Here is a 13,534-nt window from a genome sequence, read left to right on the forward strand (position 1 = left end):
GATGCACGAAGTGTTTCTTTAATAGGCAGGTAAATGCATATGATAGCATCACTGATGCAATGAATATGGACTTGAGCATGCTCCGGGAGAGAGCGCAGGACAGGAAGGCCTGGTGTGCTATGGTCCATGGGGTCACGAAGAGTCAGACACGACTGAACGACTGAACAACAACAAATGCATATATGGTTGTGGGGATGGGGGGGAAGTCAGAGGGAATGGAAATGCAAAAAGTATAGACAGTGATAGTTACCTTAACAGTGACTGTTCACAGTTGTTGATTGATAACAGACATCCTCACATTGATGAATCCATTAACATATGGCATGGGATAAAAAGCCTTTACCACAGCAGATGAAGTTGAATCTCTTGATGAACTGTAGCGCAGCAGTTCGTATTGAAATCTGTTTTTTGAAGTTTCTTTGTCCTATATTCCATTTTGTGCAATGACACTTCCCTCTGGCTGCAGCAAATGCTGCAGCTGGGAAGTTGCCAATGCTGCTCTGGAGCAGCTGCCTGACTGAGACCTCACTCTGAGGATCCCTCAGAGTGAGATACCAGATTGGCTCTCCAGAGAACCCTGCTAGGTATATTTTGGCTGCAGCTGTGGCTGGTATGGCTCTTTGGAGTTACCAGCCCAATGCCTCACTCTGGGGACCTCTCAGAGTGATGTATTGGCAAGCTCTCTGGAAAGCCACACCAGCTGCTTTCCTGCTGCTCATCTTCCAATGTGATATATGCCATCAATGCCCTACTGAGTTCTACACAGGACTAGGGAAATCCACAATGGAATCAAATGAGTTCAGATTTCTATGACTACAACCCATGGATTGCACAGAGGATTAACTTTGCCCAAGTTACACAGATTGTGTGGCTTTGCGAACCAGGTTTTTTTTTTACTTTCCAGTATTTTACACAAATTTAGTCACAGAAAAATATGTAAAATAAAAAACCGACCAAAATGGGCATTTCCTCCATAGGCTAAAGCATAAAAATGCACATTTCCTCCAAGGGCTAAGGCATGAAAATGCACATTTTGGGGGGATTTGCGCTTTTTTGCAAGTGCTAATTTTTTGCAAATTCCGGAAATTGGAAAAAATCCAATTCCACCCATGAGAGGACAGCGGAACAAAGGCACCTGATAGTCCGCAGAATATGGACAAAGGCTTTTACAAAATCCATACATCCCTACATAGGACAAACAAGCCAGTCTCTACACATACAAGATAAATGCACACAAATCCGACATCAGAAATGGCAGTATTCCAAAACCATTGGGTGAACGCTTCAACCTCTACGACACTGTTACTAACTGTAAGATGGCCATTCTTGAACAAAGGAACTTCAGAGGCAGATTTCAACATGAAACTGCTGAACTTTACATCCCATCCCTCCTTCAGGTGCCCACAGCACTCAACATCAGCCATTTGAGAACTACTGAATTAAGAACTTGCACTGAAGACTAAGCATTTATGAGATTTTGTGCTCACCATTAAGCAATATGCTGCAGCTATTATTGACAAATAAGCCTGCAGTTGTTTACACACTTACCTGGAAATTAGTTCAATTGAACTCAATGAGGCTTGATTCAAAGAAGATATGCATAGCATTACAGTGTACGACAACAAATAGGATGGAAAAAATCAGCTAAACTAGCATTGTATTTATATTAAATCAGTTTTATTTCATAAAACATATCACATTTAGACGATACATTTCAAAATATTTTTGCCCTGATCCAGCTAGGGTAATGTGCACATAGTTCACTTCTCTGCATTAACAGTAGAGGCTGTGCGTAAGTAACCCAATAAAGTGAAAAGGGCTAAAATTCTGCCGATCACCTTTTGGGGTGGGAGAACAAGGATCTGGATTTAGTCTCCCTGCTTTTCTTTCCTGCCAAACAGCTGATTGGTAACATTTTGGCTACTTGGAAAAGGCTCCGTGCACACACTATTGGATCAGAGTGTTAAGTCAGCAACATGATTACAAATACAACATGATTTTGTTCTTGATGTAGTGCTTTGTGACAAAACTATTTTTCAATAAAAAACTTGCTCTGTGCTCTTCTGGCTTTTTCAAGGCCTTCAAAAGTGAGGGGTCCTTTTGGCATTTCTAGCATAGTGTATTCTGTGTCAAGTATGTTCTCTGCTTCACCTTGAAGAAAAACATGGAAATGTGTATATACATTTGCATCAAGACTGATATTAACTCTGCTTCATTTAAGGCAGGAGTCTCCAATCTTCTGGGGGCTATATGCACATCTGAATGTTTAAGAAAGTGTTGTGGGTACCATCACAAAATGGTACCCACAAAAAGCTGCCATGGGGCATCACATAATGGGCGCCATGGGGTGTGGCCAATCACAACATTTACTACTGCAACGAACACCCATTTCACAGATAGGCAACCTGGTGAGCCTAGAAAACAAAGAACTGAAGTGTACACGCTACAGGTGTGGGGAAGGCAGGGTGTCTGAGTCTCAGAACATAAAGACACTCTTTTGAACCCACAGAATTCTCCTCTAACAATACGCCATTTTCACAGAAAGGCAAGCCAATTGCCACAGATCACCTGTAATTAAATTTCTTTAACATTATTATCCCCCAAACAGGAAGATCACCCCCAAATCATTTCCTCCCCTATACAACCCCCCCTTCACACCCAGAAAAATAGACACTTTCTCTTTCAGGTTCACCCTCCCAAAACACAAACACATACCCACATTCCTCCTCTGGATCACTCCTAAACTTTCTTACACACATGTACACCCCATCCATTTACACTCAAACACTCTATTCATCTGCCACTCAAACACACGTACACTCCTTTGCTCTGCCCCTCCCTCCACCTAACCCCCAAAGGTCACTCTCCTGCCACTTCCCCACACCCGGCTTCCTGCTATTCTCCCTAGCCTCCTCCCAGCCACTGTCTTTCCCACTCAACCCAAGCTCTCACTATCTTCTTTAGTGTCCCCTGCCAGTTTTCTTAGTCACCCCTTCATCCTGCTCCCCCCCACTGCCTGTTGGCTTTCTCAACCCCCTACTGGCTTCCCCAGTCCTCTCCTGGTTTCCCACTACCCTCCCCAGCCCCTTCACTGGCCTTCCCAACCCTCTGGCTTCCCTAGTCTCCACTAGCTTCTCACTACCCTCCCTACCACCCCCCAACGCTCACCAATCCCCCTGCCCCAGCTTCCCAGGCAATGGTGACTGGGGTCCATTTTTCTTCTCTTTTTTCTTTTGCTGGATGGCTGGGCATTCTGCAGAGTGGAGCTTTGGCCTGAAGCTGCCCGCCATCTTAGTTTCCTAAAGAACGTCTCTGGGCCCATGTGGGGCCCAGAGGCATTGTGGGGAAATGAAGATGACAGTGGCTGGAGGAGAGAGCTTCACTTTGAAGCAATTTCAGTCGCCAGTAAGGAATTATTTTTTAAAAATATTGGGAGTGGTTAGGTGCCTCAACAGAGTCTTGGGTGTGGGGGAGGTCACTGGCACCCACAGGCACTATTTTGTCAACCCCAGATTTAAGGTATATACAAATACTTACCTTTCATTCTATGTAGAAGTGATCCATAACCCATATCATACTGATAGGCCAATATAAAGCTTAAAGGAACCATTGGAAGAAACAGCTGAGGCTTCTTATTTTTAACTGCCCTGTTTATTAAAAGAAAGAAATCATTCTTGTAAGTAATATCCAAAATCTTCAGACAAAATAATGCATTTTAGATATCGTGCTAATATTAAGATTTATTGTAAGCATGAGATGGATTATATGTGGAATGATCTCCCCTCTGGGGTACATCAGGCCTCAATGCTGGCATGTTTTAGGCATTTATTGTATGGGTACCTGTTTCCTTTAGCTTTTCCCTAGCCATGAGTTATTTTTGTACCAGGCTCATGATATTATTGTGTGTGTGTGTAGTTTGTTTGCATTGTTTGTTTTTATCCTTTCCTAAGCTACTTTGAGATTTGTTTTAAATGAGGTGGTATTGGTTATATAACAATATTTATATACCATTTCCCATTTAAAACAAATAAAACATACATACCCACTCACATGCACACTTTTTGCTCCAAATTAAGTGGCTCTCTAGTTTTTAGTCCAATTTGGGATAAGTAATGTGGAGAAACAAAGTTTTATGCTCCTACAGTCTTGCTTATCATGAAGATTTATGTTATTAGCTTTTAAGTTATTACATTGTGTCATCACACTGGCTATCAGATACTGTGAATGGCAAAGTCTATGTTCTGATTAATTGGTTAGCCGTGAGGGTCCTTCTAGATGTTCAGATTATAGCAGAACAAATGTAACGAATGTTTCTGAGTTTATTGTATTCTCCACGCTCAAAATACAAAAGAACTTCTCAATGGAAAATGCAACCCATCCAGCTCACAAAACCAAGACATCTGTTTAGAATTTAAACTTTGCAGGTTTTACCCCATTCTAAAAGGTTGAAATGCCTCTCTTAAGGCTTAGTTACTGACAGTAAGAGTTTAAAGTTTAAGCTAAAATATGCTGGTGTTTTTTTTGGTGTTTTTGTTATTTTGCTCCTGCCCCTTTTGCCTTCGGCTCCACCAACCACTGGAGAGCTTGTCCAAAATGGGATTTGGCCTTCAAGCTGAGAGAAATTCAACACTCCTGATTCAGATGGCGTGTGCTGCGTGAAATGTAGTTATGAGACATTCCAACAGGTGAATGATAGTGCTGTGGTCATCACTAGTGCCAAGTGACACAACCACTAGAATGCAGATGCTATGGTGTTAGATTTTAAATAGTTGAATTTTATTTTTTATTATTTGTCATCTTCTTCAATTTCTCTATAGACTGAGTACTCCTGCACTGTGCCACCCTAGTACATGAACTACATCCCCAATGCGTGGGTTTGTGCGTGTTAGTGTAGAGTTTGTCTCTGAAAACTGATAACAGGAAAAAGGAAGCATAATAAAAACTGTATCTCATTTGTTAGTTATTTAGGGGAGGGGGCAGGAATTGCATACCCAACTGTTAGACCCACAGCTGCAAGTCCAAAAAATGATCCAAAATACTTGAAAAATTCCCGTGTCCAAGCAATCTGCATAGCCATCTGCCTCTCTCGCATTTGATTATGCATGAGGAGTTGCCTTTCCAGCTGGATGTAGAGAGAAAACAAATATATTTTATTTGTACATTTGAATAGCTTTCCTACAAGACACTTGTTGTCAGCGCCTACATAATTGCTACATTTTGCCACAATAATTTGTGGGAAGTAGCAGTTTGTACTAATATTTCAAAGTAATGCTTGAATTCTAGAATATCATGCACTTTCTCCAATTACTGAACAAAATGTTTCTTTAATCTTCCTTTTCATGACTTCATTAGGAAATGTTGAAACTTTCTCATTAGCTTTTTCAAAAGCGAAAGGAGAGGCAGCCAGGGTCTGGATGCAGGGACATTTTGTTCTGCTTGAGATTGTGGGAGTTGAATTACAGTTCCCATCATCTTCAGCAGAAAATGTCAGTGGTCAGGAATATTAAATTTAAGCAGGTGATTTGTTAAACCAAGTCATAAATCTTGTCAGTGTCTGACTCTGAACAAAAGAATCCAAATGCCCAGCAATCATTTCTATCAGACGTTTTAAGAGCACAAGAATTGCTTTGCTATATTCTCTTATCTGCTGACCAATGTATGGAGATAGTTCAGTATTCTGTTCCTGTGGATGAAAATGACACAGAGGGACACAGATAAGCAAGATGGTAATCTTGGACTTAGGCAGCAACTGGGAATCTATCTCATGTAAAGAGCCATATTTCCAAATAGAGGTGTTGTAAAGCATGCTAGAGTGTGTCAAATTGGACCCCCTTTAGTGACACATGTGGGTGGAAAGAGTTCACTTATCTTGCATTCTATAGTTTCTCGTATCAGGTAGACACAGCCACTCTTTTGTGAAGAATGCATACCAGTGTGTCTATAATTACATATATAAAAATAAAGTATGCATGTATAAACTTCACATGTTAGTGTGTGTCATGATTTGGTCATACAAACTGCACACCTCTGTGTGATCCTGGCCGGACCCAGAGCTTGAATGTCACTGGAGATTATCACATGAGTTGATTGGTCCAGTACATCATCTTTTAGTCATCTTGTAATTCTTTTAGATTACCAGTAATCTAAAAAATTACTGTTAATAGATTAACAATTAGATTTATTTATTTATTTATTTATTTACAACTGATCCACATCTAAACAGATTCTGGAGCGGTGAACAATAAGAGATAAAATAGTAAGATAAAAAGAATAAAACACCATATTAAAATGATTCTTTTTAAAAACAGAGTGCCAATAAAACCCATGACTGGTCAGTTAAGGAAGGCTTCCCGGAACAGAGCTGTTTTCAGGAGGCGCTGGAGTACTGGTGCCTGCCTGACCTCCAGAGGCAGGGAGTTCCAAAGAAAGGGTGCCACCACACTAAAGGCTCTTCTCTGGGTGGACTCTAATCCAGTGGAGTCTGGTAGCTAATCTGACTGGGGGAGCAGAGGACAGGTCAGCAGAGGCCAAGCAGACACAGGAGGCAGAGCCACGGGGTCACAGGAGGCAGAGCCACGGGGTCACAGGAGGCAGAGCCACGGGGTCACAGGAGGCAGAGCCACGGGGTCACAGGAGGCAGAACAAGCTTTGACTCCCCAACAGCCAGCAAACCATACCACAGAAAGGAAGAACTGGGGCACATTAACTTTACCACTGTACTTAGGAGGGGGTGGGGAAATCACAGCCACACAAAAGCCCTCCTTTGATTCCACATTCTCTTGTGTCAGAAACAACTCGGATTCCACAGAGAATCATGAGTGAAAGTGGGCGCGGGGACGTGTCACACAAACATACAAAATCATGATGCCACTGCTAATGATATCCTCAGAGCCACACAGCCAGGGCCAGCTCAAGGCCATGATGGGCCCTGGGGTAGCTGTCTGTAGTGAACCTTCTACTCTGCCCCCAATAATGAACTCTCTCCCTCTCTCTCTCTCTCTCTCTCTCTCTCTCTCACACACACACACACACACACACACACAGTCAATGATACACAATACTAATGCAAAAACATTTTTCACTATGTATTTTAGTGGAAATTATCTTCCATGCTTTCTGGAAGCAAAGGTTTTATACCTCTTCCATGGTAGAAAACTAAAACAGAAGCTTCTCCTTTTACAACATACAGAACACGGAGGCAGAAAACATAAACATACATTGATTTGCTCTCTCATATACACACGCACACACACACACTCAAGAAAGAGACATAAACTGACTCACTGCCTCATTCAGATGCAACAGCTGAACAAGACACACACATACACAGCCACTGATGGCCCAGGACATTTTGCTGCCTGAGGACCACCAAAATGCCTCCCATTTCTCACAGGATTAACTGGGTCATTCAGTACCGCTCAGCCTAACCTACTTCACAGGATTGTTGTGAGGGTAAAAATAGAGAGGGAAGGCAGAATGTAAGTATAATAAGATGAAGTAAATAATTTCATACTAGAAAATCATAATTGTTTACTGTGTTCATAATAAGCCTCCCTAGCATGTAAAATGGCCATCTGTGCATTGCATTATTGTGAGCACATATGTACATGCATGTGCACTAGTGAGGAGAAGCACCCTGTACTCCACTTAGATATTTATCTTGTACAGACCCTGGGGAGGGAGCCTGAAGACTGACACCAACTTTTATAACTCATATTAAACATTTAAAATGTGTAAAAACCTCTTGCTTCCCATATGCCCCACCCATACGCCTCCATCTTCTTCAGGGACATCAACTCAAAGAAACTTTGTTAGTAGCAAAAACAATGAAGAGTCTTGTGGCACCTTAAAGAGTAACACACTTGTTCTTCCATAAGCTTTTATGGACTATAGCCCACTTTATTGGATGCATGGGCTACTATGGGAATTTACAGGTTTTTGTATGGTACATATGGTGTGTGTGTGTGGCGGGGGAGCAGTTTATAAACTGTGAGGCCAGAAGGAAATTTACTGAAGGAAATGAAGGTAAGTATTCTTCTTTCCATGGAATACTTCACAGTCCTATCCCTCCCCCCGACAATATTTTCCTAAAAACAAATACACAAAAACAACCCAACCCACTAGCTGACTAGGTAATAACTCTGGACTACACTGCAGGGATGTCACTACTCTCTCTCCCATCAATATGGGTATAACAACTATAGACTACTTGCAATATTGCTGTAACCCATAGTCAGACACAGCAGGAAATTTTCAGAACATTCAGAATCCATCCTTTTGCAGGTTGTAACAACAATCCACGCAAAGGTACTCCTTTGAAGCCACATTTTTTTCATTCCAACAACAACCCACATTGCACAGAGAAGGAAACTGAATAAACTGTCTTTGAAATCATGGGCACACACGTTCACACAGCAAAGCACACAGGAGGGAGACACATCTGTCCCCTTTCCTTAGGGCTTCAATCCTATGCATACTTGTTGTTGTTCAGTCGTTCAGTCGCGTCCGACTCTTCGTGACCCCATGGACCAGAGCCCGCCAGGCCTTCCATGGGAGTAAGTCCCAAATGAATTCAGTGAGAGTTACTTCTCAGCAGACCTATAGGATTGCTCTACATACCCCATTAACCCCTAGCCCGGTCTCTTACACACACCCACACACCCGATTTCTCCAGAGTATACACAGGGAAAGCAATTTATGGCAGAGTCCACATTTAGTGCAAAGGGTTGTGGGGAGCAATGATGATGATGATGAATTATATAGCCTTCTCCCACTTAAAGAAGTTTACACACCGGGATTGTGCTGAGCTGGGCTGGCTCCTCAAAGTAAAGAAATAGCAAGTAAGCAAGCACGCACAGACGCTTACTCACTCATCTCCTTTTTCCAGCTCTTCTTTAACTTAATGACTGGCTGAGCCAAGCCAGCCAATGACCCAGCCAGCGATGCCTTCACGGGAGATAACTCCATAGCACAAAAGACCCCCTCTCTTGTGGAGGGGAGGGATCTTCTCCAATTGGTTTGCCAGCACTTGCACGCGCTCCTTGAGGCACTAGGCTCACCCAGCACAACCAGGCAGCCTCCTAAACCTTTCAAGGCTCTGCACTTGCAGACGTACCTTCTTAAAGGTACAGGCACACATGTGGGCGGGGGGAGAAAGGAGAGGGAAGCACTGACAGGAGGGTGCCGCATGAAGACCCCTCTAACTAGAGCCACCCCTGCTCCAGTTGGGCCATAGGTCCATGTGGAGCCACCAGGAACTCTGATTACCTCAGTGACTAGGCAGGTTGGTAAAGGAGAGGGTGCTCTCTCAGGTATCCTGGTCCCAAGTTGTTAGGGCTTTGTACATTACTACCATAACCTTAAACCTGGCCTGGTAGTGAATTGGCATCCACTGCAGTTCCCTCAGCAAAGGAGATGAATGCTGAAAAGGGGCAGCTCCTGACCACATTGGAGCTGCTGCGTTCTGCAATAGCTCCAGCTTCTGGAGCAGCCTTAAGGGCAGCCCCACGTAGAGTGCATTGCAGTAATCCAGTCTTGGGGTTACTAGTACCTGGACCACTGTGGCCAAGTTATTCCTATTCAGGAGAGGCTGTAGCTGGCAAACCAGACGAAGCTGGTAAAAGGCACTCCATGGCCCCTTGGGCCTCCAGTGACAGCGGTGGATCTAGGAGTAGCCCCAGACTATGAACCTGATCTTTCAGAGAAAGTGCAACCCCACCCAGAACGGAGAATGAGCCTAGCTCCTGGACCCGGGAACCACTCACCCACAGGGCTTCCCTCTTGACAGGATTCAGTTTCAGTTTACTGGCTGTCATCCAGCCCGTTACTGAGTTTAGGCACTGATCCAGGACTTGCACAGCCTCTGATTCAGAAGTCACAGGGTGCTAGAGTTGTGTGTCAACAACATACTGATGGTACTTGGCTCCAAATCCCCTAATAACTGCTCCCAGTAGTTTTATATAGATGTTAAACAACATTGGGGACAAGATGATACCCTGTGTAACCCCATAGCTCAATTGCCAAGGGGCTGAGGAATGTTACTGTCTGAAACCGGCCCCGCAGGTAGGACTGGAACCACTTTAACACAGTGCCTCCAGTGCCCATCCCACAGAGTCGATCCAGGAGGATACCATGGTCAATGGTATCCAAAGCTGATAAGAAATTAAGCAGAATTAACAGGGATGGACTCCCCCTGTCCCTTTCTCCATAAAGGTCATCCATCAGGGCAACCGAGGCTGATTCCATCCCAAAACCAGGTAGAGACTTACAAACCAGGTAAGACTGGAATAGGTCTAAATAATCAATATCCTCCAAGAGTGCCTCCAAAAGTGCCTGCAGTTGTTCACCACAACCCTCTCCAGGACCTTCCCTAAGAAAGGGGCATTTGCAACTGGGTGGTAGTTGTCTAATAACATTGGGTCCAGAGTGGGTTTCTTCAGGAGTGGTCGCATTACTGCCTCCTGAAGGACGCCAGCAACCACCCCTTCCCACAGCCAAGCATTCTCCCACCCTGGACCCTTTTCTGTAACCTCAATTATGATAACTAGCATAACCATCAACTCACAGCGATACGTAAGCACTATGATCGGAGATATAAGACAGTATCCAATGGTATCATTCCGCAAACTCAAATAGCACTAGTGGAGCTCTGACGAATCTTTCAGTTGCACAAGCAGTTGTACGTTAAGCTTGCACGAGCATTGTGAAACCATTTGTGCAATATTCTTGTGCAACTGGTTGCACAATGGGTTACACAAGCATAATGTGCAACCTGTTGCACAACTGTGCTTCTGCAAACGTAACTTTAATTGGATTCTCCTCTTGTGCATAGTTTGGAACCTTGTTTCCGCTACTGCAATGCTATTTGTGTTAATGGAATGACACAGCTGTATATTGCTCATAGAGAGTACATCCTCTGGTACCAAACTCTTCAAAAATGGTAAGAATGGGGCTAAATCTCCCATTATTAGGACATCAACTGTACTGAGTATGGCATAGGAGAAGGTCATTCCATGCCATTACATTCAAGCACATAATAGATTACTTCCGTTGACAAATTACTATATCTACAGATGGAGTTTCTAGTTCTTTCATCCTCTTCTCTAACCGAGAATGCTAGCTCTCAACTATTTTTATTACTTCTACTTTACTGCTCTAACAAATTATAATTAATTATATCTACAGTAAGACGCCCCTTCATGGATCACTGCCTTGTTGTGGAGAAGGGGCTTGCGTAACCACTGTGAAGCCATAAGCTATGCCGTGCAGGGCCACCCAAGACGGACAGGTCATGGCAGAGAGTTCTGACAAAACATGGTCCACTGGAGAAGGAAATGGCAACCCACTCCAGTATTCTTGCCAAGAAAACCCCATGGAACATATCACAAGGCTAAAAGATATGACGCCGGAAGATGAGCCCCTCAGGTCAGAAGGTGTCCAATATACTACTGGGGAAGAGCAGAGGGTATTTCCAAGTAGCACCAGAAAGACTGAAATGGCTGGGCTAAAGCCGAAAGGACACTCAGCTGTGGATGTGCCTGGTGGTGAAAAGAAAATCCGATGCTGTAAAGAACAAGATTGTTTAGGAACCTGGAATGTAAGATCAATGAATCAAGGTAAGCTGGAGGTGGTCAAACATGAGATGGCCAGATTGAACATTGACATCTTGGGAATCAGCGAACTAAAACGGACAAGCATGGGCGAATGTAATTCAGGTGACCATTCTATCTACTACTGTGGGCAAGAATCCCTTAGAAGAAATGGAGTAGCACTCATAGTCAATAAAAGGGTGTGAAAAACAGTACTGGGGTACAATCTCAAAAATGACAGAATGATCTCAGTACAAATCCAAGGCAAACCATTCAACATCACAGTAATTCAAGTCTATGCCCCAACCACTGAGGCCGAAGAAGCTGAGGTTGATCGGTTCTATGAAGACCTACAACACCTTCTAGAACTAACACCAAAAAAAGATGTCCTTTTCATCATGGAGGATTGGAATACCAAAGTAGGAAGTCAAGAAATCACCGGGATAACAGGCAAGCATGGCCTTGGTGTACAAAATGAAGCAGGACAAAGGCTAATAGAGTTTTGCCAAGAGAACACGCTGATCATAGCAAACACTCTCTTCCAACAGCACAAGAGGCGACTCTACACATGGACATCACCAGATGGTCATTATCGAAATCAGATTGATTATGTCCTTTGCAGCCAAAGATGGAGAAGCTCTATACAGTCAGTCAAAACAAGACCTGGAGCTGACTGTGGCTCAGATCATGAGCTTCTTCTTGCAAAAATTTTGGCTGAAATTGAAGAACATAGGGAAAACCACTAAACCATTCAGGTATGACCTAAATCATGTCCCTTATGACTATACAGTGGAGGTGAGGAATAGATTTCAGGGATTAGACCTGATAGAGTGCCTGAGGAACTATGGACGGAGGTCCGTAACATTGTTCAGGAGGCAGCAACAAAATCCATCCCAAAGAAAAAGAAATGCAAGAAAGCAAAGTGGCTGTCTGATGAGGCTTTACAAGTAGCTGAGGAAAGAAGGGAAGCAAAAAGCAAGGGAGAAAGGGGAAAAGATACCCAACTGAATGCAGAGTTCCAGAGAATAGCAAGGAGAGACAAGAAGGCCTTCTTAAATGAACAATGCAAAGAAATCGAGGAAAACAACAGAATGGGAAAGACTAGAGATCTCTTCAAGAAAATCGGAGATCTCAAGGGAACGTTTTGTGCAAAGACAGGCATGATAAAGGACAAAGAAGGCAGGTACCTAAAAGAAGCAGATGAGATTAAGAAGAGGTGGAAAGAATACACAGAAGAACTATACAGGAAAAATCTTAATGTCCCTGATAGCCATGATAGTGTGCTCACTGAACCTGAGCTGGAGATCCTAGAGAGTGAAGTCAAGTGGGCCTTAGGAAGCATTACTAACAACAAAGCTAGTGGAGATGACAGTCTTCCAGCTGAGCTATTTAAAATCCTAAAAGATGATGCTGTTAAAGTGCTGCATTCAATATGCCAACACATTTGGAACCCTCAACAGTGGCCACAAGACTGGAAAAGGTAGTTTACATTCCAATTCCAAAGAAGGGCAATGCCAAAGAGTGTTCAAACTACCGCACAATTGCGCTCATTTCACATGCCAGCAAAGTTATGCTCAAACGCCTACAAGCTAGGCTTCAGCAGTATGTGAACCGAGAACTACCAGAAGTACAAGCTGGGTTCTGAAGGGGCAGAGGAACTAGAGATCAAATAGCCAACTTTCACTGGATCATGGAGAAAGCAAGAGAATTCCAGAAAATCATCTATTTCTGCTTCATTGACTATGCTAAAGCCTTTGATTGTGTGGATCACAACAAACTCTGGCAAATTCTTAAAGAGATGGGAGTACCAGACCACCTTACCTGTCTCCTGAGAAACCTGTACGAGGGTCAAGAAGCAACAGTAAGAACCGAACATTGAACAACCAATTGGTTCAAAATTGGGAAAGGAGTACAACAAGGCTGCCTGTTGTCACCCTGCTTATTTA

General features: G+C 43.4%; 1 protein-coding gene across 3 annotated transcripts in view; it reads right to left on the reverse strand.

The window, feature by feature from the left end:
* PLGRKT (plasminogen receptor with a C-terminal lysine) overlaps positions 1-13,534 on the reverse strand; it is a 24,953-nt gene continuing 11,419 nt past the window's right edge. For 2 of the 3 annotated variants that reach the window (XM_084834452.1, XM_084834453.1), the window contains exons 3-5: positions 4,992-5,122; positions 3,538-3,647; positions 1,657-2,151 (exon numbers count right to left, since the gene is read on the reverse strand). In XM_084834452.1, coding sequence (XP_084690578.1) covers positions 2,030-2,151; positions 3,538-3,647; positions 4,992-5,122 — 363 coding nt within the window. In that variant the 3' untranslated portion in view covers positions 1,657-2,029. Of the gene's footprint in view, positions 2,152-3,537; positions 3,648-4,991; positions 5,123-13,534 lie in introns of all 3 variants that reach the window. The other variant, XM_084834454.1, reaches the window with a different exon arrangement.

This window comes from Heloderma suspectum, chromosome 2, assembly GCF_057233095.1.
Source record: "Heloderma suspectum isolate Gila_16-S chromosome 2, 16-S_ref, whole genome shotgun sequence".
NCBI lineage: Eukaryota > Metazoa > Chordata > Lepidosauria > Squamata > Helodermatidae > Heloderma > Heloderma suspectum.